Raw genomic sequence first — 27,109 nt, 5'->3', positions numbered from 1 at the left:
TGAAACCGGGCCCTGGCTGGATCTGTGTTACAGCACTGAAACCGGGCCCTGGCTGGATCCGTGTTACAGCACTGAAACCGGGCCCTGGCTGGATGAAACCGGGCCCTGGCTGGATCCGTGTTACAGCACTGAAACGGATGTGACTGTAACACAGATTTGCCGGTTTGAAAATGGATCCGGCGCAGAGTCAGCTGCTGTCTGGGGACCCACATAGTCATTTTGTTTTCATATATTACATAAGTTGTGCATTTATGAATAATATGGCTTTGAATATCTAAAATCAAAGGTGTGATTTGATGCAGCTATGTTTGCATGTGGTTTTCGCACTTTGTTTTCCTAAGGCAGAATATGCAAACTAGTGCTCGCTTTGCCTCTGCCTGTTTACTGTGGACAGTTTATTCCAGAGCATGAATAATCTCTTATATGTCAATGTAGTTTGCGGGTCTACTTCTTTGTGGGATAAAATAACCACACCAAGTACAAAATTAAAATGGTTAGTTATGATGAATCTAAACCAAAAATCTTGAAATAGACATATTTCAATCATGGTTTGATTGTTATTTATCTACAAGAAAGGCATCCTTATAATGTCAGTTTTATCTGTTTTGTCTATCTGACATTATGATCAATATAATTACACCACAAAACACCATAAATAGTCATGGCTTTGTGCCTTATGGAAAACAGAATAAAAATAATGATAATAAAAACATTGCAATATTTATGGTACTGGTAACATGTAGGAGGATAAGCAGAAATGTTGTCCCTTTTTTGCCTACGACTGACCTTTCTCATTTACCCCAGTCTGTCAACACATTGAGGGAATGGCTGAAACAGATGACAATGTTTACTATTTTCTCTTTCTGCTTCTTTGTTAATGGATGTGATTGTCACACTCACTTTGCCTGGGGACAATATAGCAGACTGAATATGACAGGCAGCTCTCCTATTCCATTATGGAAACTATAAATCAGGCAATCCATCCACTGGAGCCTGTAACACATGCAAATTTGTTTGGGAAACACGTTGGTGGTTCACGTCATTGCTTGATTCGGCTCACAGTCAATATAAATGCAGATCGGCAGCCAAAAATAAGTTTTCACCTAATTCCTGGACTGTGGGACAAGATCTCTGAAAGCTGATCTCATCATGATGTCCGTATTGCTGGTGAGTTACCTGATGATTTTTTTCTTCTAACACTGTTGTGTCTTTCTTTGTACATCAGAACTAAAGATATTATTATTTAGGTGGTTGTTATTATTGTAGATGTTTTTATATTTATGTTGTAATGCACTTTATATTTCAAATTATTATCTCATTACAAATGTTGGTACATTATCTAGATTTACATGTGACAAGTACATACAAGAAATTTACCTGCCTTTATTTAAAATTATTAATTAAGTGTGTGTGTGTGTGTGTGTGTGTGAGAGAGAGAGAGAGAGAGAGAGTATGTTATATATTAAATTGATGTATTTTTTTTATTATGCACTCTCTATGTCATGTTATTGTCTCATTACAAATGTTGGTATATTGTTGGTATATATAACAAAATAGTCCATCTGCCATCAGTGGTTCAACTGTAATTTTACGAAGATACGAGAATACTTTTTGTATGCTGTTCTGTGTCATCCGCAACACACGGATACGCTGTTTTCATTCAAATCAAAGCCTAAATAAACGTAGTAGACGTATCTGTGTGGCGCGGCAGACACAGAACAGCGTACACAGTTTGCGTCCAGTAGATATTCTCCAAAATGCCGTTATGGTGACACGGAGGAGATGAATTGTTGAATAAAGTTGTTATTTTTGTTTTCTTTGTGTACAAAAAGTATTATCGTAGCTTCATAAACTTACAGTTGAACCACTGATGGCAGACTGACTATTTTGACGATGCTTTTCATACTTTTCTGGGCCTTGACAGTGTCTATTACTTGGCAGTCAATGGGACAGTCACAAGCCTCCCGGTTTTCATCCAAAATATCTTAAATTGTGTTCCAAAGATGAACAAAGCTTTTACGGGTTTGGAACGACATGGGGGTAAGTGATTAATGACAACATTTTCATTTTGGGTAGGAGTAACCCTTTTACATCTTTAATACCTTGTCTCCATCCACACTTCGAGATGCCCATCCTGAGGTTGTCCTGTGGTCAGTTCCATCCTAGATTTGTGGTTCGTATGTGAACATGAAAATTCAACTAATCCCTCTTATTGAATAGATTCACAGAATTTTTTGGTTTTATTAGAACTCATTGTATTAGGCCCAGGGCCGCTGCTGGCCAAATGGGTGCCCTAAGCAGAATTGTATTGTTGTGTTCCCTCCCACAAATATTTTCGATGTAAAAAAAAAAACAATTGTTTTGCCCTTAGTGCTCCCTGTGTTTCCTTATTTGGTCACCTTCCTGTCCTTGTTTAGTTTCATTGATTAATCCCCTGCACCTGTGTTCCTAATCATCCTGTGTACTTAAGTTCCTGTCCGTTCAGTGCTGGTTTGTCGGGTCTACATGCTGTTGCTACGTGCCAGTGCTCTGCTCCTATTGTCCTATGTCTCCTCGCTGCTCCCCGCTGTGTGCAGCGTGACAGAAGATCCAACCAAAACAGTCAAGCCCGCCGGCCGTTCATCACTCAAGCCTGCTGGCCACTGCTCAACCAAGTCTGCCGGCCGTTCATGAGTCAAGTCAAGTCACAGCGGATCATCATGAATCAAGTCAAGTCGCAGTTGATCATCCAGAGTCACGTCACGTCTCAGCTGTTCGTCCAGAATCTCATTACGTGTCAGAGTCCAATGCAGGCTCCAGCCCCTGACCAGAGTGTGTTTCTCCAAACATCAAAATTAATTTGCCAGTATAGTTACTGGACAGATGAGTTTCATGGATGTGACACTTTTACTAGTGAGAGGTACGAAGGGGGTGCACTTCCTGTGAGACCGTCCTGCCGTGAAAAGCACCCCCTCCAAAATTAGCCTCTGTTGGTCCCAGCATCGAATAATTTTGAGAGTATACTTATAGGACCGTTGCGGTTACATGGAGTGAGTTTAATGGAGGTGACACTTTTACTAATGAGAGATACGAAGTGGGTGCACTTCCTGTCAGAGCATTTGTTGTGTTTAAGTGTGTGAGTTAAGAGGAAGTCCATTCAAAATTGTATTTTTTAAAATAATCAACAATCAATGTCAAATACATTTTAACATCTTACAAAAATTCAAAATACAAATGTGTTACGTATATTATGCTGATTCATTGTTACAGTGTAAACTACAAAAAGACTGTACATGAACTCGAAATGGACAAGCCCCCTGTATATGATGACACTTTCTATATTGATGGCATTGAATTTGATGTGTTGACAGTTAACTCTTTCATGGCTGAGCAGGAAGAGGGATTTGTCACTTTGCACATAAACAAAACTCCAATTGAGGTGAAAGCCGACACTGGGGCAAAGTGTAACGTAATATCGCAAACAACATTCAAGCGAATTGCCACCAATGCACAACCAGTGCAGCAAGAAAGCACACCTAACCTTGTGGCTTATGGTGGGGGTAAAATTGAAACAAAAGGTTTAGTTACATTGCTGTGTAGTTTAAAAGGTCAAAGTCACTCACTTCCATTTTTCTTGGTGGATCAAAACATCAAACCGCTGTTAGGATTTTGTGCATGTTTAGACATGGGGGTTGTCACGATGAGCCCACATGTTCATCTGGTCAGAATGGAGAGTAGTACTGAACAAATCCTCAGAGAATACAAAGTCTTGTTCACTGATGAACTTGGAGAACTCCCAATCACATACTCAATTACAGTAGACCCAAGCGTGCAGCCTGTTCGCCCTGCACGTCGCATTCCACTGGCAATGCAGGACCGTGTTAAAGCAGAGCTGGACCGCATGCAGAGTTTGGATGTCATAACACCAGTCTTGGAGCCAACAGACTGGGTTTCATTCATGGTCGTGACACATAAAAAGGACAGACAAGAAATCAGACTGTGCATAAATCCTAAAGATCTCAACACTGCCTTAAAGAGACCCCATCACCCAATGCGCAGCGTAGAGGAAGTAGCATCCCAGATGTCGGGAGCAACTGTATTTTCTGTGCTGGATGCAAAGAACTCTTTCTGGCAGATACGTCTTGACCGCAAGTCCTCTATGATGACTATGTTCAGCACTCCATTTGGGCGCTATAGATTTCTTCGTATGTCTTTTGGCATAAACTCCGCAAGTGAAGTGTTCCAGCCCTCAATGGAGCAGCTGTTTTCAGGACACCCCTGTGCTATCATTGTCGACGATATCATTATCGGAGGCCGTGATGCTGCAGAACATGACGTTAATCTAAAAAGAGTGCTGAATCGAGCACGCGAGGTCAAGCTCAAACTAAACCCTGCCAAATGCAAATTTCGTCTGGACCAAGTCAGCTATTTAGGCCATATATTCACTTGCGAAGGCTTGAAGGCGGATCCTTCAAAAACAAAAGCAATCTCTGAGATGCCAGCTCCTTGGAATGGCAAATTACCTGGGGAAGTTTATACCAAACATTATGTTACAAATCCTGGCCATGCACTTCCGTTCACCCACCACCAGAGGTCACCCGCTCACTACATGGACTTTCACACTACACAGCACATTGGACACCATTTCCCATCATGCATTGCACTGACGACACACAGCTGGCACCAATCTCTCATTACCCTGATTGCACTGCCCATCTCACAATCACCATCACACACACCAAGCCTGGGACTTGCTCTTGCTCGCTGCCGAGTATTGTTATCCTTGCTACTTTACCAAGCGTTCCTTGTATCCCTAGTTAGATTTCCTGTGTTTTGATTCCTGCCCGTGTTCCCGGATTATTCTCTCTGCCTTGCCCTGTTTTGGATACTGTTTGCCGATCGTCGACCCACGGTTGCTCTAGGATTGCTCTTGTGTCTTGCCTCTGCCATACCTGTCTGCTGTTTATTGACTCTGCCTGTCTTGACCACATTTTGCAATAAAGCCTTGCAAATGGATCCGCACGTCTCACGTACGATCCTACCCCGTAACACATTAGTGATGTTGCTGCTCCTCTAAGGAAGCTGACACACAAAGAAACTGCATGGTGCTGGTATCTGCTTTACATGAAAGAAAGTAAAATAGTCAAAAAAAAATAATAATATTGATCACAGCAATAAAAATGGAGTTGAAAAAAATAGAAAAAAAAAATTGTAATAATAATAAAAACAAGAAACTTAAAAATAAATATTCTCAAGCTTTATTCAAACTCTTTTGCACTAAGTGAGCGGGAAAAAAACCTTCCAAAACACCCAACTATTCCACTACTTCACCCCCTACTTACTTTGACCATCATATCTGACCTACTCGCTAAAACTCGGGGCGTGCCCCTGTTTGTAATGGTAGGAATTTAGAGTTGGTAGAGCGATTCACGTCTAGAACCTCCCTTCTAGCGTCTCACATTCTCTCTGTATTTATACCTTCAAATGGACTAATTGCCTCTAGGGCTCTTAGTGCCTTAGAGAATGCATTTTGTCCCCCCCCCCCCCGGACTGTGCACATCTCTCAATCTATAGATGTGCACTCGTACACCTTTACACTTACAGGTGTACCTAAATTATGACACCAGTTTTCTTCTGCTGGTGTCCCTCATTCACGTCTGAGTGAGTCCATCGCTCTCCCCCTCCCGCACTCGCTCTGATTACAGACAGTCCCTAACCAGAAACCAAACAAACAGAACTCAGAGGTCCTACTTTAAACTGATTAAACAAAACACTTGTCTCTCTTTGCCCAGATTCTCTTTACCATAACACCACTTACTTTAGCCTTCAGTTTAAACTTTTAAAATTATATCAAATTGAATTAAAATTAATTTAAAACAGTTAAGAATAGAAAATTATTATCATAGCAGCAAAAACAAGGAATAATGATCACAACAATAAAAATGATATAAAATGAAAGTACAGTGCAATCAGTTCAGACGCAGCACAGTGCTCATTTAACAAATGCACAGCTAAACAGATTGATTGACTTGATTTTTTGTAGTTTGACCCCTCAAACAACAGAGTCAAGGTATGCATTCACCTTGAGAACTTCATCTTTGTTTCCAAATGCCATGACTTCAGTTTTCTCCTTGTTTAACTGAAGAAAGTTTTGGCACATCCAGCTGTTAATTTCATCAATGCATTTGCAGAGGGAGTCAATGGGGCTGTAGTCATTCGGAGATAAGGCTAGGTAAATCTGGGTATCATCACCGTAGCTGTGATTTGGTTCTTCCCTAGCCGGGGGAGTCAATGGTCTTTACACTCTTTGGTCTTCACGTGACTGCTTTTTTTTATACCCGTCTAACAAAATACTAATTGAATTCAGCTGGACACACTTTCCTTATTTTTTTCCATAACAAATGGCCAAGCAAGCGCAAACACTAACAAAATACGCCATACAGTACATACATAAATACTTAAAATACATTAAAATACATACGTATTTTAATTTGATAAACATGACGAAATGTGCTGTTTTTGCTTTGATCTGATTTTAAACTTGACGAATTTATGTATAATAATAATATATGTCAGGTTAAGTTATAAACTGGACACTTGATGTTATTTAGCCTAGTTTCCATAGCATAAAAACGGATTTATTTAATTTTGCTATTTAATATGCAGTATTGTTTATCAATAATTATTTACAGTTATTTGTTTGCATAGTTTCCCATTTTGGCATTTCTGTTCAAATAAAGTCCTCGCACTCTTATCTTGTATTTTGTGTTACGTCACTTCCTGACCCTTTCTCCTTCCTTCCTGCGTCGGCCATTTGTGATAATCGGTAAGTACACCATGAGCTCTAGTTTACTAGTACATTTATTACTGTTTTGAGCAAACGTTTACTACATTTTTCTTACATCATTTATGCACGGAGCTGTTTTACACAGCGTGTGTCACATATTCGCCGAATAGTGAGTTTTCTGCGCGTTTAATTGTGAGTGAATGAGGCAGCAGGGCTGAGTGCTACACATGTGGGAGCCGCTCTCAGGCCCTCCGCTCGAATATAAAACTCAACTCCGCCTCCAGCTTGTGAAGAAAGCTGTTTTTGTGTTAATAAAGCTTATTTCTGGTTGGATATTCACTGATTTGATTGTTTGCTGCAGACTGAGCTGACAGTCATCAAATAAAGTCGAGATGCAGAACGACGCTGGTGAATTCGTGGACCTGTACGTCCCCCGTAAATGGTGAGTTTACATCTAATGGAACAGAAACGGGTTTTTTAGTAGATTTCCTCGTTAAATACTTGATTACACATCTGTGTTTGTTTAAAAAATAATGTGAACTGTACGCACAGCAGTAACGTTAGCTGCCTCTGTTCGTTTTTATCTATGCACATTTAAAGTTACGATACTGGTGAAATATTTTGTGAGCACATGTGTTTATACAACTTGAGAATATTGAACTTTTTTGTTGTTGTTGTTGTTGTTTCTAGCTCTGCTAGCAACAGAATTATTGGTGCCAAGGATCACGCCTCCATCCAGATCAACATTGCTGAGGTTTGACACTGTTTTGACCATTACACAACTAGTCTTGTGTGTATGTGCATCTACACGTTATTACAGGGTTACTCCACCCCAAAATGAAAATGGTCATTAATCATAAACCCCATGTCGTTCCAAATACTTAAAAGCTTTGTTCGTCTTCGGAACACAATTTAAGATATTTTTGATGCATTCTGACAGCTCTCTGACCCTCCCATAGACAGCAATGTAATAAACACGATCAAGCTCCAGAAAGGTAGCAAGGACATTGGTAAAATAATCCATGAGACATCAAGGGTTCAACCGTAATTTTACTAAGCTAAGAGAATACTTTATTGTATGCAAAGAAAACTAAAATAATGACTTTATTCAACAGTTCGTCTCCTTTAACAGCGTAGCGCCATTTTGGAGAATATCCGCTGGACGCAAACTACATATATTCAATATACACATTATAAGCTAACTACATATAAACTCTTCTACATATATTTACGCTTTGATTTGAAAAAAAAACAGCGTATCCGTGTGGTGCGGCTGACACAGAAGAGCGTATGCAGTTTGCGTCCAGCGGATATTCTCCAAAATGGCGCTACGCTGTTAAAGAGGAGACGAACTGTTGAATGCATCAAAAATATCTTAAATTGTGTTCCGAAGACGAACAAAGCTTTTAAGTATTTGGAACGACATGGGGTAAGTGATTAATGACTATTTTCATTTTGGGTTGGAGTAACCCTTTTAATTGCATTTCTTGCATATATTAAGTGCAGTTTAATTAAAGCAAATAAAATGTTTGTAAATATAATTACTTATTTTGCTAAAATTGATACAACTCTTGGTATATATTGTAAGTAACACAAGCCAAAATGGCCACTGTTAAATGCCAATTGGTATATTAGTCTATCAACAAAACCTCAAGAGTTGTGGTTTTTAATGAGCTACCTTTTATGGTTTTTACAGGTGGATAAGGCTACAGGCAGGTTCAATGGCCAGTTCAAGACCTATGCCATCTGCGGTGCTATCCGTAGAATGGTACGTTCAAACACGCTTAAAGGAGTAGTTCATCCAAAAATGAAAGTTTAGCCTCGGGCCATCTAAGATGTAGATGTATTTGTTTAATCGGAACAGATTTGGAGATAATTAGAATTATATCACTTGCTACTCAATTAATCCTCTGAATTGAATGGGTCCCGTCAGAATGAGAGTCCAAACGGCTGATAAAAACAATCCATACATGTCCATCAGTTCACATCATGTGAAGTGTAAAGCTGCATGTTTGTGATACGTCTTTCAAGATATTGGAGTCGTTTGGACAAAAACAAGCTCATTTTTGTGTGAACTGTTCTTCTGCATCCATATATGTTGCGTATTAAAATTTTGAATGTGTTCATATAAATGTGAAAGCACAGATTCAGTTACATCTGGTGTGGTCTGAAGACATTTTCTTTGTCTTCTGCAGGGTGAAGCTGATGACTCCATCCTGAGGCTCGCGAAGAACGACAGCATTGTGGCAAAGTAAGCCCATGTCAGTAAACTGCTGGTTTTTCATCATCTTCATTATTATTCTGGCAGATTTTAAATGCTTTCTGAAACCACTAGTGTTAAGTTTGTGGTTATGCAAAAAGATGCTTTAAATTTGCTGTAAGCTTAAGATTTTCCCGTTCAGCAACGGATTTCTTTGTTCTTTAACTAGTATCAGTGAGCACTTTTAAGAGTTAAGGTCATTGCACATTGAGTCCGAAATTTTTGCACATTAAAAAATAAATACGACCTCATGTTGTCAATCACGTTTACACATACACTGCCTCCGAAACTTTCGTCTGTCATTAAAAACATTTGGATAGGGTTAGATTTTCTGCATTTTCCACATCCGTAGCAAGCATTTTCAGAGGTGTTTTGACAAATTGGAGCCACTGTAGAAGTGAAAGCCAAAATTGTATGCAAAGACCATTACAGCACAAATATATCCTGCAAAACACTTCTTAATTTTAATAGCTCTCATAATCACAATGTCTACACTTGTTTATAAAATTTGTGGTATAATTGTAAGATGCTGAACTGTTTAAATAAGACTGTTGAATGTTGATTATGCTTCTAATGATTGTGTTTTCTGTTTACAGGAACACCTAAAAAGGAAGTTTCTTTTGTAAAATAAAAAATGAATAAAATTGGACACCTGTGTTTGTGTTTTTTCTAATGGTGTGAGTCCATGAGAATTATAATTAAAATGATGAGATGTGAAATTATCAATTTTCAATTATTATAAGATTGGATTAATTTAACTAACTATTATAGGAAAAGAGAACAAGCTGTGATGTTAGGAGAGTATTTGTTCTGTATTTTGTTTGGACAGGATACGGTTTCCTAAGATTCATTGTCATAAGAGGCAAATGATTGATGTGCTTCACTGAACAAGTTTTAACTGCAATAGAGATAATAGCCAGATGGGGGCGCTAAAATGAGCTACTCAGTTAATATTAACCATCAGTTCCACAGTGTCTTTTATAGGAACATGTTTAATAATTAAATAACGGTTACTGTGTGTGATTTTTTTTTCTGTTTTGCCCATCTATTTTAGTTTAAAAAAAATATTTGCTATTATAATTGTCATTGATAATAAGGATGGCCCTCCGCCCGGTAGAGGTCACGGTGAGCTCAGACATGCTCCGCCTGACTCGCGCTGCTGTCGTGCCTCAATGATTGAAAGGGTCCTCTGGAGGGCGTTTGGTGGCCCAGAACGCTGAAAACGGCATAGTGCTGCGTTCAAGTCATCTATGATATAGATGAGCGTAACGTTACGCTCTATTATTTATATAGTTTCTCATTTGGCATACTTGAAAGTTTAGTTGGAAATTGCAATTTGATTACCATTAATAATAAGAGTTATCGTTTAAAAGTAATAAATCTGCATGTAATTTGTAAAAAAAAAAAAAAAGGCACTTATTTATATACCCCATTTTATATTTTAGTTTTTAAATTGTTTGTTATAATGTATAATTTTGCTTAAAAAAAAAAAAAAAAGTACGCCATAAATAGTTAAATTAGGATAGCTCCATCACGTCGGACCAATTAGAAACAACATCCGGTACATTAAGCCCCGCCCATCTAAGTATTCGCGTGAATTGTGATTCTAGCCATGTACATTATTTCTCCGCTTCAATGGCTGTCCTCCTGCAGACACATTGAGGATTTGAAATCCACGCGTGGAAGAATGACTCTCATGCTACATGCACGGCTATTTTGACTGCATGTATGATTCAGATAAAGGCTGCATTTCTTCTCTAATGCCGGAAATGATTTCCAGCTTTAATCGACCTCAAACAAGATAACCTCAAGCTGGAGGAGACTAGTCTGTTTGACAGCTCTCAATTGCATCTTGATTTTTTTAATATATGTAGAACTTCTTCTAAATCCAAACTTATTTTATTTCGTCTACAATCGCCGGAGCAACATTTAAGTCAAATGTTGTAATGATAATAATAATTGCAAGTCCGGTTTTTAAACGGGTCTCAGACCGCTCCTGAATCCGGATCGTCGCCGCTTCGTTAAAACCCAATAGCAGCGTCTATACTGAAATCCAGATTGAACTTTTCTTTTGTTCATCATTTCAGACTCAAATGCACACAGCGCCTGTATGGAGTGAAGCTCTCCCACACGGAAGTGACTTACACACGTTAGGCCAGTGATCGCTCGTGTTTTTCTAAGTGAAGTTGTATTAGTTGCGTGCATTGAATCGGTTATTAAGATGATTCCTGACAAGGCACCAGGTGAAGATGTGTTGCATGCTTCAGGAGACTTGAAGAAAGGAGCGCACATCCCCAGCTTTGAGAAGTACAAGGAGCTCTACATCAAATCTATCGAGTCTCCTGAGGGTGAGTTTCATTGAGCAGATCATTAACAGGTTAAAGCTGTTATTTAGTGAGAAAAAGCATCACTCGGCTGTATCTCTAAGCATTGTGCACTTGATAGACAGCAGTTGCTGTTTTTTAAGTTGTTTATTATTTGGATGTAATCGCAGCATTTCATCTGTTATTGTATGATCTAACTAGCAACTTTTAGTTGTTCGTATTATTATTTTTATCAGCAATATTATTAAAAGTTGTTTTATTTTTTTAGTTCTGTCAAACGATTAAAAACATCCCCAAAAGTTTTTGTTTGCATAATATATTTGTGTATACTGTGTATCTTTCTGTATATAAATACAAACGCTTGTATGTATTTAAGAACAATGTTATGTTTATAAATTAAATATATTTATATGTAATATAAGAATATGAACATATAAATGTATAAACGTAAATATTTTCAAAATATTTACTGTGTGTGTGTGTATATATATTTATATATATATATATATACACACACACATACATACACACATATATAATGTAAACAAACTTTTATTTAGCACTAATTTTAAATACTTAAAATTAAAAACACATTCCCTTGTAGATATGCTTTAATAAAGCATCAACCTCTGTTTATACTAGTACAATTGAAATAAAATATACATTGTTTTTAATAATGACATGTTAATAGTTGTTTTATCATTAAAATACATTTTACAAAATAAACATTCATATTTTGCCTGCATGCGCTTCCTAGAAAAAAGCACCACAGGCTCTTATGATATGCTTAAAAACATTACCCCGTAATACAAATACAATATTTTAATAGTGTTTTTATTTTTATAAATATATTAACAATGTATTATTATTGTTGTTGTTTTTTAAATACATGAGACAATTATTTTTTTGTTTTTATTTATTTATTTATTTATTTATTTATTTATTTATTTATTTATTTATTAAAAATCCTTACTTGGCCCCAGTGCACTTCCTAGAAAAGACAACAACACATTTTCATTTATTTTTATTAATTGTTTTTAATTTATACTAATAGATTTATAAATTTTTTAAGTTTATACTAGTGCCATTGACAGCTGGGAGATTTGTTTCTGGTTTGGCTCTGAATCTCAGCTGTGCATTAATGCGCTGGTGTGTTCGTCCTGTTGTGTCCAGAGTTCTGGGGAGATGTCGCCAAAGATTTTTTCTGGAAGACAAAATACACCGGGAAGTTTCTGGACTACAATTTCGACGTAACCAAGGGTGAAATTTTCGTGAAGTGCATGGAAGGTGCCACAACCAACATCTGCTATAATGTTTTGGACCGCAACGTCCATGAGAGGAAACTGGGTGACAAAGTGGCTTTTTACTGGTTAGTATCTGTAAAGCATGTGCTTTAAATGTTTCAGTTTGACCCAAAAGTTGTGCTTTTGACATTGTTTTGGGAGTGGTGTTAGTGTTTTGAATTTCTGTGCGTCTACTTTTAACTGTCATTTTAGCCATTGTTATTATACAAAACAACATACAGTACAGTACATGTAATACCTCTGAATCAACATTGGTTTATGATCCTTTCAGGATTTCAATCTACAATCTTTCAGTAATCAGCCCAGTTCGATAAGCACAAGGTTAAACCACAGTTGCATTCAGATTGAGACCTGGATATCTGGCCACATATCTACATGGTTTAGATCCCTTCCAGATTAGTGGAGTCAATATAATATTACTGGGCCTTAGCTATTAATACATTAACATGGCAAATGTTGACAGACAGGGTAAGCCGGAGCAAAACAATAGCGCTCCACCCTGAATAAGGTGCATCTGCAGTATTGCGTCTTCATAGTGTTCATTTCTTCATGTGCATATCTGTGCTGGACGCTGTCCATGCAGTTCATGAGGACTTTTTTGGCAGTCATTGTTCATTCAGATCTACGAAAATAGCCTGTAAAGAATTTATGTGCAACAAATGTTGTCTGGGGCAGTTGCTAGTTCTCTGCTTTCGCAATGCCAGTTTAGCAATTGTGAAATTTTCAATCGTTTCTTGTTACGACACAAGTTCAAATCATTTCAGAATTCAGTTTGAAATGCTCAAGTGTGGATCTCTCCTGCAGTTGTTGATGTTTGCCGGACTTTTCCTTTCTGTGTCAGAACGCGGTTCTATTTTAAGATTGTCAGCAGACATACAAAGTCAAAATAAGAGTTACTTATTAACATGTAGGGGACATTTAAGGGCACTTCTCACTCCAAAATAAGTGTTAGCAGAGGCTTACAGTAATTGAAACGTATCAGAAACAAATATTGAGCATTAAAATGTAAATTTGAATCTAGGAGATGCACAAACATGTTTTGTCAGCCTGGGGCCTGTTTCATAAAACAAGTTTACCAAATAAGCCAGGCTTATTTCAGTTAGTCAACTGACAATAAGTCAGACTAACTGAAATAAACCTGGCTTATTTGGTAAACTTGTTTTATGAAACAGGCCCCTGCTCAGTGTCTGATATTCAAACTTTGCTGTTGAACACAAGTGTCAATATATACCTGACTGGTAATCAATGAACTATGTTAGGAAATATGTTTGAAACAAGTCCGTTACGCTCATCAAGGCTGCATTTATTTGGTCAAAAACACAGAAAAAAAATGTAATAATGTGAAATATTATTACAATTTAAAATAACTGTTCTCTGTATTTATATATTTTAAAATATAATTTATTCCTGTGATGCAAAGCTGAATTTTCAGCATCGTACTCCAGTCTTCAGTGTCACATGATCCTTCAGAAACCATTCTGATTTGTTAATTTGCTGCTCAATAAACAGTTTCGGAAAACAATTTGCTGCGTGATATTTTTGTGGAAACTTTGAACAATTACTGTCACTTATGAGAGTAATGTTTCTGAGCATTGTTTTGTACAGGGAGGGCAATGAACCTGGAGATGAAAAGACAGTGACATACCGAGAACTGCTTCAGCAAGTCTGCAAGTTTGCCAATGTACTTAAGTCGCAAGGTAAAACACAAATGTTGTTGACCTGTTGGTATAATAGTGACCAGCAGCAGGTTTAAGATTTGACATTGATCTTGTGTATTAAGGCAATGTCCAATGTCAGGCCCTTTCTCTTTTTCTTTCTCTGGTTATGCAGGCGTGAAGAAAGGTGACCGTGTATCTATTTACATGCCCATGGTGGTGGAGCTGGTGGTGGCCATGCTGGCCTGCGCTCGGATTGGAGCGGTCCACTCTATAGTGGTCAGTCCTTTTGTCATTTGCAAATTATTTCATTTGTCTTCTCTTGGATCTTAGCTGTGTTGACCAACCAGCTTTTTATAAAACATGTAAAAACAAAGTACCCATATGTGTTTTGCAGGTTGTGATCTCTATCAGACTTTTTCATTCAACAGTTTGCAGAAGAGTTGGCGCTGTGTCAGAAATTTAATACATAAGAGAAATGTCACAATATGTTGTTGCTACATTGTATTTACTCTAAGTTTTGTATTCACAACCCAGTTTGCCGGTTTCTCTGCTGAGTCATTGTGTGAAAGGATCATGGACTCTCAATGCTGTATTCTTATAACGGCAGGTAAGGAAAGCATGCCAAAAAACTCAAAGTGAGTAATCTTAAACCAGCTAATCAGCCGCATTTCCGTTTACTTTCTTTGCAGAAGAGCGCAGCATTTCACATTGTTCACAAGTCTGGGGATTTAAAGATGGTGTTAATCGTATTACCATCAAAAGCTGTTTAACCTCCAGCTGCGATTTTTAAGTATTGACAGGGAACTAAATGGCGAGATTTTGGCAAGTTTAGAAAGGGGAATAAAATTGACTCCATAAGTTGTTTTTAAAGACTGGAAGATAAACTAATGCATTAGGTTCATGGGCTCTTCACATGGTTAATATATTGATTCATCTTGTTGCCAAATATCAGGATATTTGCATTGTCTGATTGTAATTGTAAAAGAGATGTTCCTCTGAAATGATTAGTCTGATATTAGACTTGTAGGTAGAGCTGAAGTCTTTAAGATGGTTGACACCGTTCATGAGCTTATTAGAGGATTGAGAGTGAACTATAACCATAAAATACACATCTGTGCCATGATAAGTCCAACATCTGTTATCACCTAATAAGTTTACTGTCTTTGTCTTCCCAGGATTATCTGTGAATATTAGATTTTAGGTAAATGAAAAGTTAATAAAAGTTGTTTTAGTGTGTGTTTCTCTCTCTGTCTTTCCCAGATGGCTTTTACCGCGGTGATAAACTGATCAATCTGAAGCTTATAGCTGACGAGGCACTACAGAAATGCAGGGACAAGTATGATAACCACTAGTTAACTAGTAAAAATAAATTGTTGTGCAGTGCTTCTCATATGTAAACGTACTCACAGTGGCCACTTCATTAGGCTCAGTTTATTAAACGTGGAAGAGCAGAAGTAAAGGACCATGATAGAAGACTGGAAAAATTATGCTTGTTCCCAATTTGGTTCACTTATTCAGTTCTGATTCAACTCCACTTAATAACTTTGGTCCCTGAATGATTCGTTAAGAAACTATTTAGAGGAAGAAATACTGGACTGGACAGTGTTTGGAAAATGCCATTTACTGTGTTATTACACATATAGGTTATTTTGGATTTCAATTTTCATTTTTAAAATAGATTCCTGTGGTGCAAACCTGAATTGTCAGCATCATTTCTCCAGTCTTAAGTGTCACATGATCCTTCAGAAGTCATTCTGATTTGCTGCTCATGAAATAGGGGACACCTAATTAAGTGGCCACTGTAGCCATGTATGTGCTCAACAGAGTTCACTTAATTCTTTCTTGTCTTTTACTGTGTCAGGTCTTTCACAGTGGAGAAATGTATAATGCTAAAACACCTCACAAAAGAAGATGAGGCTTTGTCTGGATCTCTGTCGCCCCCAGCGAAACGCGCCTGCCCTGATCTGCAGGTGAGATGAACCTCTGCACCACAGCTGTATAGCTAACAGCCTTCACACTTTCAGTGTTTTCATCTTAATTTGTTTCTTGCTCATTTGGATATCTCCACATTGCTACAGGTGTTTTTGTAAGTCCTTAAGCTCACCAAGGCTGCATTTATTTGATCAAAAGTACAGTAAAACATTAATATTGTGAAATATTTTTACAATTTAAAATAACTTTTCTATTTTAATATATTGTAAAATGTAATTTATTCCTGTGACAGAAAAGCAGATTTTTTTAGCATCACTACTCCAGTCTTCAGTGTCACATGATTCTTCAGAAATCATTCTAATATGCTGATTTACTGCTCAATAAACATTTCTAATTAGTATTATCAGAGCTGAAAACCGCTGCGCTGCTTAATATACATTTTCAGGTTTCCCTCATGAGCACATGTGCAAACCACAAGGCCATGGCTTTGACACTGTCCTGAGGTTTGATTTGAGTTTAAACTGTTTCTGAGTTGTTTTTACACCCACATGCTTATAATACCTGAATCAATGGAGAGCTGTCTAGGTAAATGGGAAATAGATTCAGATGAAAAAGTACTGCAGTATCCCTTTGTTCTCATTTCTCAAATGTTAACTCCTGTCCTGTACATCTCCTGTGGAGTTTTGAGTCTTGCGTTGTCCTGAGTGTTACTGATATCTCTTGCTTATTTAAGTTTCGTCACTGTTGTAAATCCATAAAGGCCTGGCAGGATTTCTTAAGCTGTTGTGCTGAAGACCTTTGCAACAGTTGAATGTAATATGTGTGACATTCATCAATGCACGATGACCTGTTTTAAAACCGTATTTCTAATAATACCAGTTGGATTTTATGTAAAATATCTTCGGCATTTAATTTCCTCCTTCAATGTTGTTACATGTCTGTGTGTCCTTTTCCTCTTTCGGTGTAAGTAATCTCTCCATTAACCCCCTTTAGCAGGAGAAACAGAAAGAAAGAGTAAGGAAGGTTCGTCCCGCCACACAGGTATTTCATGTCTCGTTTGTGCATAACTTGTTTTGTTTAAACCCCTCCTTTCTTTTAACACTGGTTTGTGTGCTCATGGGCGGCTCTCTTGCTCTTTGGATGGCTCGAGACTTTTATTACTATCCTCACATTCTCACAGAACACTGTGTGTGTGTGTGTCTCTGTGTGTTTGCTTTTGCAAATGCAGTTTACACCATTTACACAATCAGACTTGGCGTTCAACAGTAAGTTATTAGTCCATAATTTAAAGGCATATTTTTGCTTTGCTTTCAGAGCCATTATTGTCTTAATGCATTGAAAATGTTAAATAATTCTTCATTGCATTCAAAAATATATATATATCATAGATATAAGATATCAATTGCTGTTCAGTATTGTAACGTGTGTGAATGATGGTTATGAAGTGTTTCCATTTGATTTGATCGCCAATTCTGATCCATAAGCTGGCACTGAAAACTTTTACTGTGCCTAGTAAAAGTACTGAGAGTCACATTTCTGGTAAATGACTGGTGTGTCCTTGTGTCTGTGTTCTAAACGATCTCCTCACATAAACTTTAATGGTCCACTAGTGCACGATTTCATCACAAATGTATCTGGAAAGCTTTTTATATAGTTATAGTGACTAGAGACGAATAGCTCTCTCTTGTGTTAGCAGTTGTATGTGCTGAAACGTTTTCCGCTCAGACTGTCTAATGGATTTGATGGTTCTCTCTGTATAGTCAAACACTAGCTCTGTCCTATGAGCATAAATGAACTCAAGTGCACTGCTCATGTAGTGTTCCCTCAGTCTCTAAACTGCATGAAAAACTAGATTTGTAGAGTTGTCTGTTACATCCATGTCTCTTTTTGTTTGTTCGTTAGTGTTTTTGTGTTATTAACTCAACCTGATCTTTTCAGATGCTTTCTCTTTCAGTTTTGAGAACACCTTTGAGTAAAGTAGATGGGCTTCTGCACTCCATTTACTTTGGTTTGATTGAACTGAATGAATCAAATAAGTCTGACTGAAATAAATACAAACATGAGCCTCTAAATAATGTTACATGCATTATTTGCATTTAAGCCCCTTTACAATTTCATCCTTTTCCTGCTTTCAAGTCATTCTGGAATGAGTGTATTTACAAGATGAAAGCATTTTTATCATCTCAATGACTTTTCCCCTATAAAAACAAACAGAATGCTCATTGGATTTTTTTTTTTTTTTTTTTACTGTGTGATTAAGCAGTCTTATTGTTAACTAAAACTTCTAAATTATTTCCGTTAAATATAATAAGGCTGCAACTAAATATGAATATTAGATATGAAAACTAAAAAACCTTAAACGAAAATTAGAAATGTTGTCTTGATTTAAAATGAAAACTGAACATATACCTAAACAGAAAATAGAAAATGACAAAAGCACATAACAAAATGACCAAAACTTAAAGTAAAAAACTAAATGTGTAAAAATAAAATCTAATTTCAAACATAAAAAAAAAACCTATAATAGGGAAATAGCACTGATCTGGTTGTGTAACACCAACATAATTTCTGTTGGTAGAGTTTGCTCTGTATAAAATGTGTTTGTAAATGAGGAAGTAACTAGACTTCCCTTGACTTGAAAGCGGCATTTGTTCTGTTCAGTCCAGCATCATTTACAATTTATGACCTTCTCAGACTGATTTGATGACATCAGGATCCTTAAATTTTGTATTGTTCTCTGAAACGTGACACCAGAAAGAGTAAACACAAGTTATACGGGACGAGTTAACTATGAGGGCTCTCTGTGCTGTGATTGGTGCAGGTGCCATGGAATCCTGAGATTGATTTGTGTTGGCACTCTCTGATTGGTGGAGCCTCAGAGGAGTGTGAGCCTGTCTGGTGTGATTCAGAAGACCCGCTCTTCATCCTCTACACCAGCGGCTCTACTGGGAAACCTAAGGTAGATCCTCCAAACAACCCAATCCTTCTTCAACTGTGTGATATTTGCTTTTCATATTCATTTCATATATATATTTGTCCCTCTTTTTGTACCACTCCGCTAGGGTGTATTGCATACAGTGAGTGGCTACATGCTGTACACTGCGGCCACCTTTAAGATGGTGTTTGATTATCACTCTGATGATGTGTACTGGTGCACTGCAGACATTGGTTGGATCACCGGTCACTCATACATCACATATGGGCCGTTGGCCAATGGTGCGACTAGTGTGTTGGTAAGGGGGACGTCCTGATAAGCACTTTTTGTGTCAGAATTTGCATTTTGCCCTCTGCAGTCACTTTCTTTAAGTGTTTAAAACACATTGACTCATCTGCGTAAGCATTTATTGTTGTATAATATGTATTTTTAATCTTCTATTTTTAGTTTGAGGGTCTTCCCACATACCCGGATGTGAGCCGAATGTGGGAGATTGTTGATAAATATCACATCTCCAAGTTCTACACAGCACCCACTGCCATCCGGCTCTTGATGAAGTATGGCAGTGAGCCTGTTCAGAAGTAAGTTTGGTGTCTTTTGTGTCTGTCCTAGATTTAGTACACTAGAGAGGCTTTCCAAAGTCATGAAAAATGTGTAAAAAATCAGAAATTGGGATTTCTGAAAAAGTCATGGAAATTAATAGTCTAAAAAGTCATGGGAGAAAAACTTATACATATAGGAAATGTACAGTACTGTTCAAAAATGTAGGTTTAGTAAGGGGATTTTTTAAATAGAAATTAAACTTTTATTTCACAAGGTTGCATTAATTTGATTAAAAGTGACTATAGTGACTTTAAAACTGTTACAAAAGAGTTCTATTACAAATAAATACTGTTCTTTTTTTATTCTTTAAAGAATACTTGAATCATATTACAGTTTCCACAAAAATATTAAACGACAACTTTTCAACATTTTTTGAAAAGTTTTTGAGCAGGAAATCAGTGTATTAGAATGATTTCTGAAGGATCATGTGACTCTGAAGACCGGGGTAATGATACAGAAAATACAGCTTTGCCATTACAGGAATAAATTACATATTAAAATATATTAAAAGAAAAGTTATTTTTATCTTAAATAATATTGAGCTGTTTTTACTATATTTTTAATGAAATGAATGCAGCCTTTGTGAGCATGAGACGATATAAAAGCATCTTTCAAAAACATAAGATCTTACCAACACCAAACTTTTGTTGTTAATGGTAGTGTTAGTGTACTTTTCCACTGTTATATAAAGCTATCAAAATATTTTGTAATAGAATTAGTTGATTTTTATTTTTTAAATTACGTTTTTAATTAATTAATTTCATTTCATTAGTGTTTTTTTTGTTTGTTTTTCCTTATCCAATAATCAAGAATAATTGAAACGGTGTTAAAATTCATTGGTCAAAGTGTATTCACACTGTGTATACATAGGATATACAGTATCGTGTTTACAGTATAAAGTATAATGTGTAGGAATGAGTATTGAAAGTATTATGAATGTATATTTGTTATTGCCTGGTAATCTGTTATGCATCTAGAACACTTTCTCCCATTTGATAAGACTTGATGATAAGGATCATAACTACTATAAAGATACTGTATAGTAACACCTGATAGTACTCGTCCCATGTATTATGTGATTGTAAGCAAACAATACAGAGCAAAGTCTGCAAACAGAGCAGTGTTTATAAGTCCATTCATTGTGCATTGTGTGCTTTTGCATACAACTGGTGCCAGGATGTGCCAACTTTCTGACTTCAATCAGTAGTACACAACCTTGATACAATATCAGATACATCTGATCATTCTTTATTACTTTTTTCCACATTTTACAGTAATCAAGCTTTTTTGCCCCTGCATAATCAACTTCTTTGTCTTTAAGACTAATTGAAGTCATTTAAACTTAAGTATCTAGATAATTTGATACATTCAGGTGTGTGTTAATTTCTGACCAGTTTTCATGTTTGTTGTCACTAGGTATAAGCGGACCTCACTGAAGATTTTGGGGACCGTAGGGGAGCCCATTAACCCAGAAGCCTGGCAGTGGTACTACAGCGTGGTGGGAGAGAAGAAATGTCCGGTGGTGGACACCTTCTGGCAGACTGAGACGGTATGAACCGTATTCTAACCACTCAGAACAGAGCAGTAACATTAATGTTGCTTTGAAACTGCCTGCTGTAAGGTCACTTGTCTTTTGTTTGCATCTTCCTCAGGGTGGGCATGTGATGACCCCTCTGCCGGCTGCTACTCCTATGAAGCCTGGCTCTGCTGTGAGTGATATGAATGAATAAATGAATAAATAAGTTTGGTGTTGGTAAGATGTTTTTGTTTTTGAAAGAAGTCTCTTATACTCAGTTACCCCTTTCACTAAGGCCCCGTTTACATTTTCGCTTTAAAACGGCGTTTTAGAATGAAAACGATCCCCGTTTACACTGGCGTTTCAGAAACGATCTCCGTTTACACTACACAAAACGCATGTCACATGACCATTCATGCAGGTACAACCATAGACATGTATAGGTAGATTCCCTATTATTTAGATGCTTGGAGTGATCGAATGAGAAATCTACCTATACATATCTATGGGTACAATAATGAGCATGATGTGGACAGCCACGCCATCATTTTCAAAAGTCTCCGTTTTGGTCCGTTTACACTGAAACGCAACCCCGGAGTTTTCAAACTAAAACGGGGTCTGCAGCGTCTTCAAAAGTCTGTTTTCGACCTCAAACGCCGGAGTAGTGTAACCGTAGCAAAAAATTATAAGTTTTAAAACGAAAACGCACTAGTGTAAACGGGGCCTCAGAGAAATCCTTCAAATATGCTGATTTGGTGCTCAAAAATAGTATTAAAATAGCTGTGCTGCTTGATATTTTTATGGAAACCGAAAATAACTTCAATTTATTTGAAATAGAAATTTTGTAACATTATGAATGTCTTCATTGCCACTTTTTAGCATTTGAGTGCATTCTTGCTAAATAAAAGTAATTTTTAAAAGAAATAAATCGTACTAACTTTTGAACAGTAGTGTTATTAGTGTATATATTAGTCATGTTGCTGAAAGAGACAAATGATACAATGTTCATTACCAGAGATAATGTAAAATAATTTCTTATGTTGCTACAAAACAATTGTTAAATTAAGCTTAGTGTGGTACAGTAGAATTACTTTAGTTAATTTATGTATGGGGATTTAATGTTTTTACATTTTGTAGACATTTCCCTTTTTTGGGGTTGTACCTGCTATTCTGAACGAGTCCGGGGAGGAACTTGAAGGACCAAGCGAGGGCTATCTGGTAAAGTCAATTTTGAGAATAAACTAAGTTCTATATTTTTGGTAAATATTTGATTACCTTTTTTTTTTCATGTTTTAGACTTGTTAACGCTAATGAATCAGTTACATTTTATCCACATGTGAAATGTTATCTACATCTCTTCCTCAGGTGTTTAAACAGCCTTGGCCAGGTGTGATGAGAACGGTGTACGGGAACCAGGAAAGATTCGAAACCACCTACTTCAAGAAATTCCCTGGATACTACGTGACTGGAGATGGTAATTTGTGCTGTGATTCATATTTAGTTTTACTCTAATTGTGAAGTGAGAGACTAGTTAATGGTTAATGGTGTTATGTGTCTATCCAGGTTGTCGTAGAGATAAAGACGGGTACTACTGGATCACCGGAAGGATAGATGACATGTTGAATGTGTCTGGTGAGTAAAGGATAAGGACATTCGCTTGTTTATTGTTCCTTTAATTTAATTACATAATCCCAACATTTCTCCTGTTTTGTAATTTCCCCAATGTGGAGAGAGAAAATGTGTGACCTGGACCTACAGATGCTGAAATGATGTAGATTAATGAGTTTCGAAACAAGCTAATGATGAAATTCAGGCCACACTTTCCAATCATTTGTCTCTTGCCGGTTTTCTATCTCTAATGATATGACTCTAGAGATTTACAAAGCATTGAAATAGCCTAATTACCAACTAAATGACCTGTAATAGAGCAAAATCTTTGATATATTGGTGATGGATATGTTTCTTCCAGGGCACTTACTAAGCACTGCAGAGGTGGAGTCGGCTCTGGTGGAGCATGAAGCTGTGGCTGAGGCAGCGGTTGTGGGGCGGCCACACCCTGTTAAAGGCGAGAGTCTCTACTGTTTTGTCACCCTCAATGACGGAATCAACTACAACAAAAAGCTGGAGGCGGAGCTTAAAAAGCAAGGTGTGTGTGCTGAAAGGAATGTTTCATGCAAGAATTACGATTCTGTCATCATTTAGTCACTCATCTAAAAGGTCGGTCACACTACACTTTTCGATCCATTGACTATTCATACGTATACGAATGCAGGACACAGGAATGCAAATTTTGCATTCCAAAGTTCAAGTTTGGTGAACGCTGCCCTGCGAATTTGTATCGTATGAAGACTAATAGAAGATCAGCGTGGATTCTTAACTGGATTTAAAAAACAAAACACAAACTTTACTGTAAAGTGATGTAGATTATGTATTTTTAAATTTTTTGGATGTATTATTATTTGGATGAATTATGTTTTAAAAAAGATGCTAGGAAGTATGATGTCATTACGGCCTTTGCATTGTCTGGAGAAACTTTGCCTGCGCAAAATGTAGTGCATTTGAACTGCTCTTTTCAATACAACAAAACTTATTTTAAACTGTCAAACTTTAACGGGTTACTCCACCCTAAAATGAAAATTTTGTCATTAATCACTTACCCCCATGTCGTTCCAAACCCGTAAAAGTTTAGTTCGTCTTTGGAGCACAATTTAAGATATTTTGGATGAAAACCGGGAGGCTTGTGACTGTCCCATTGACTGCCAAACGATTAACAATGTCAAGGCACAGAAAAGTATGAAATGCATCGTCAGAATAGTCCATCTGCCATCAGTGGTTCAATCTGAACTTTATGATGTGACAAGAATACTTTTTGTACGCAAAGGAAATAAAAATAACGACTTTATTCAACAATTCGTCTCATCACTGTAGCTCCATTTTGGAGAATATCCGCTGGATGCAAGCAGCTTATGCTCTTCTGTGTCAGCCGCACCACACGGATACGTTTTCTATGTTCTTTATGCTTTGATTTGAACAAAAACAACGGATATTTTGACGATGCCTTTCATACTTTTCTGGGCCTTGACAGTGTTATTTTCTTGTCACAAGCATCCCGGTTTTCATCCAAAATATCTTAAATTGTGTTCCGAAGACGAACAAAGCTTTTATGGGTTTGGAACGACATGGGGGTAAGTGATTAATGGCAATTTGTATTTTGGGGTGGAGTAACCCTTTAATAAGGATAAACAAAAGTTTGTGTATATACAGTGCCCTCCATAAGTATTGGAACAATACTTATGCTCACATCAGATAGAGGGATGAAACTCTAAAAGTGCTGAACTTCTTAGCTGGTAAAACATTTATATGTTGAATCACCCAATAATAAAATGTGACATTCTGTAGTTTTGTCTCATATTCATCTTTTAATCATATTTGTAAATGTTTTGGCTCCACAGCCAACAGAGCAATTTTGTCTTTACTGTTCAATACTTATGGAGGGCACTGTATGTGCTGTCAAAATTCCTTTTTCCAGTTTAACAACGTTAAAAATTATTTAACGCAATTGATGCAGGGGCAGAGCTAGGGTTGGCCACCCCTCTCACAACTGCTGCTTTTTTTTCTGGACAAGAATTGCGTTTATTTAGATGCAGAACATTCCTTATAACCACATCAGACAGGAGACTTTACAGACACGCTCTCTACTTCGCCTCAGCGCCAGGCACGAGTCAAACGAGCGCAGCAACGGTAGAGGTGATGAGGAGCTTGCATGCATGTCAGATCCGCGTCACGTTCAGCAGCTGCAGCTCTTAAAGTAATAGCAGCCACATTTCCTAATATCCCAGCTGCTGTGATGTCTGTTAATCAAAGAACAAAAGATAAAGAGGAAATCAATAACTTTTCTAACTGTAAGGATTAATCAAATTTAGTGTTTGATAACTTTTTTCAATTTCTGTATATTTCCTACTTGCTGAAGGGCACAGGTAAATATGGCATTTATTATAATGGGTTTATGTGAAGTGTTTTTTTTTTTTCAGGAACTACAGGTAATGGTTTTCTTTTCACTTCCCTTTTTTTTTCTTTTTTTTCAAACAGTGAGAGAGAAGATTGGTGCCATAGCTACACCTGACTACATTCAGAATGCACCCAGCCTTCCAAAAACCAGATCAGGTATTAATATTGTTTATTATTAAAGCCTTAATGTTTATGATGCACAAGTGTTCTTCTATTTTTTTTTTCTTTGTTTTTTAGGTAAGATCATGCGTCGTGTCTTGCGGAAGATCGTGTGTAATGAGCGGGATTTGGGTGATGTGTCTACATTAGCAGACAGCTCTGTCATTGAACAACTTTTTGAGAGCCGCTGCTGTACTGCTGTGTGACCACCAGGGGCATCCAACACAACACAACAGTCTGGCCCCCATACCAGCTTCATTTCTGGAGGGAAGAGGATGAGTCTGAACTCTAATGGAGTTTAGGATAATGCTGGTGGGCAGACAGCATGAAAAAAGCTTAGTGATGTATAACTCCTACTGCAATTCACCGAAATCTCTAGGAAAACCCAAGGTTTGGGTTTGGCATAGAGTTTTAACTGCATTTTTACAGGACACAATTGTATGTTAGAATACATTGCCCCCCCCCTTCAAAATTTTATTTTTATTGTGATTATTATTTCCTTCTCTTTCTCCATGTGTCAGTTCATTAATCTTTATATGACTATACTGTCCTGCTTTCAATGTGCCAACATGAAACAAGTTTTTTTTTTCTTTTTTCACTACTAAAATGGGAAAATAAAACTGTATATGTCATGATTTTGATGTGTCCTGTGTAATAGCACTGTTTAAAATCTTTTTGCTTTGTTTGAAAGTTTCATGTTAACATTTAAATCTACACATTGTATAGAACGTTCTATACAACCCAAAGCATGCATTAATAATAACATGGTATCATACTGTTGTCACCAACGTTAGAACTTAACTATGTGTATTTTATTCCCGGAACAGTTTGCAACTTTGTGATAAAAGTTTGTGTGAACTAACAATATAATTCTTCAGGAAAGTTATGAAAGAGCTATGATTGACTGCATAAAGGCTGTATGTTCATTTGAAAATGTACTTAATAGGAGTAAATGACATTTCTGACCATGATGGTGGTCTCGTTGTAATCCTGATACGTAGACCCGTTCAGTGGCTTAATTTCAAAGTTAAAATCTGTATTTTATATTGTGAAGGTATCCTCTCAAGAAGCTTTTTCAGGAGAAAAGTGATCAAATTCCAGCCGTTATATGAGTGTACGGTGCTCTCATGCACCAGTTCTGCATCTCTGGACTGTATTTGTTCCTATAGTCAGATTGGTTTCTTCCAGCTTGGCATTAACTCGAGTTTTGGATATTTCATAGCTCTTAATGTGGATGAGTATTAGCAGTCAATGCTTTTCTCAACCCTGTAAGAATTCACTTGCCTATATGATGAGTGACTGAACCTTTGAACTTAGTTTTTTACCCTTTATTTTCCTTTTCACTCATTTTCGTGTAATCATTTGAGCAGAGCAACGTTTCAAGCAGAACTGGGTGAATTAAAGTGCTGAAATTTTAAAATGGTTTTGTCCTCTTTCATGTTTGTTTCTGCACGTGTCCTTCCCTTCAACTTTTTATTTTAGTTGAGTTGTTTAATAAATTAAGTCGTAATGACTTATAATCATTATCTGCTGCTATTTAAAGAAATTGATACTTTTATTTAGCAAAGATAAAATAAAATGACCAAAAGTGACAGTCAAGTAAAGGCTGTTTTTTGATTTATCAAAGAATACTGAAAAAAAGGG

The 27,109-nt window shown here is 37.1% G+C and overlaps 2 protein-coding genes across 4 annotated transcripts; both read left to right on the top strand.

Moving 5' to 3' along the window:
* The first annotated feature begins 6,771 nt into the window (after positions 1 to 6,771).
* Positions 6,772 to 9,675, top strand: LOC306860100 (small ribosomal subunit protein eS21). Of its 2 annotated transcripts, none has more exons than XM_079401630.1 (6): positions 6,772 to 6,805; positions 7,128 to 7,208; positions 7,457 to 7,520; positions 8,463 to 8,534; positions 8,962 to 9,017; positions 9,623 to 9,675. In XM_079401630.1, the coding sequence occupies exons 2-6, from the start codon at positions 7,159 to 7,161 to the stop codon at positions 9,630 to 9,632; spliced, it is 252 nt and encodes an 83-aa protein (XP_079257756.1). In that variant the 5' UTR covers positions 6,772 to 6,805; positions 7,128 to 7,158; the 3' UTR covers positions 9,633 to 9,675. The 2 variants fall into 2 exon arrangements, with proteins under 2 accessions (XP_079257756.1, XP_079257757.1); XM_079401631.1 differs by having other exon boundaries at positions 8,962 to 9,027.
* Positions 9,676 to 10,601: 926 nt separating this feature from the next.
* Positions 10,602 to 26,100, top strand: LOC306859648 (acetyl-coenzyme A synthetase, cytoplasmic-like). Of its 2 annotated transcripts, XM_079400780.1 has the most exons (19): positions 10,615 to 11,374; positions 12,524 to 12,719; positions 14,260 to 14,351; positions 14,485 to 14,588; positions 14,847 to 14,919; positions 15,573 to 15,648; positions 16,174 to 16,282; positions 17,238 to 17,285; positions 19,066 to 19,203; positions 19,307 to 19,477; positions 19,627 to 19,760; positions 21,199 to 21,331; positions 21,435 to 21,491; positions 22,436 to 22,516; positions 22,664 to 22,772; positions 22,862 to 22,930; positions 23,268 to 23,444; positions 25,388 to 25,462; positions 25,544 to 26,100. In XM_079400780.1, exons 1-19 carry the CDS (start codon positions 11,248 to 11,250, stop codon positions 25,669 to 25,671), a joined length of 2,097 nt encoding a protein of 698 aa, XP_079256906.1. In that variant the 5' UTR covers positions 10,615 to 11,247; the 3' UTR covers positions 25,672 to 26,100. The 2 variants fall into 2 exon arrangements, with proteins under 2 accessions (XP_079256907.1, XP_079256906.1); XM_079400781.1 differs by lacking the exon at positions 17,238 to 17,285 and having other exon boundaries at positions 10,602 to 11,374.
* Positions 26,101 to 27,109: the final 1,009 nt, after the last annotated feature.

The sequence above is a fragment of the Barbus barbus genome, assembly GCF_936440315.1.
Source record: "Barbus barbus genome assembly, chromosome: 40".
Lineage (NCBI taxonomy): Eukaryota > Metazoa > Chordata > Actinopteri > Cypriniformes > Cyprinidae > Barbus > Barbus barbus.
Note: the sequence above shows the minus strand (reverse complement) of the source record. Positions and strands in the feature narration are given on the sequence as shown.

What these genes read in the sequence shown, in the direction of transcription:
- LOC306860100 (XM_079401630.1), top strand. Translation starts at nt 7,159, where the DNA reads ATGCAGAACGACGCTGGTGAATTCGTGGACCTGTACGTCCCCCGTAAA. An exon ending in TCCAGATCAACATTGCTGAG is followed by an intron (nt 7,521 to 8,462) that starts GTTTGACACTGT and finishes TGGTTTTTACAG; the next exon opens with GTGGATAAGGCTACAGGCAG. An exon ending in GCGGTGCTATCCGTAGAATG is followed by an intron (nt 8,535 to 8,961) that starts GTACGTTCAAAC and finishes TGTCTTCTGCAG; the next exon opens with GGTGAAGCTGATGACTCCAT.
- LOC306859648 (XM_079400780.1), top strand. Translation starts at nt 11,248, where the DNA reads ATGATTCCTGACAAGGCACCAGGTGAAGATGTGTTGCATGCTTCAGGA. An exon ending in GGCAGTGAGCCTGTTCAGAA is followed by an intron (nt 19,761 to 21,198) that starts GTAAGTTTGGTG and finishes TGTTGTCACTAG; the next exon opens with GTATAAGCGGACCTCACTGA. An exon ending in CCTTCCAAAAACCAGATCAG is followed by an intron (nt 25,463 to 25,543) that starts GTATTAATATTG and finishes TTTGTTTTTTAG; the next exon opens with GTAAGATCATGCGTCGTGTC.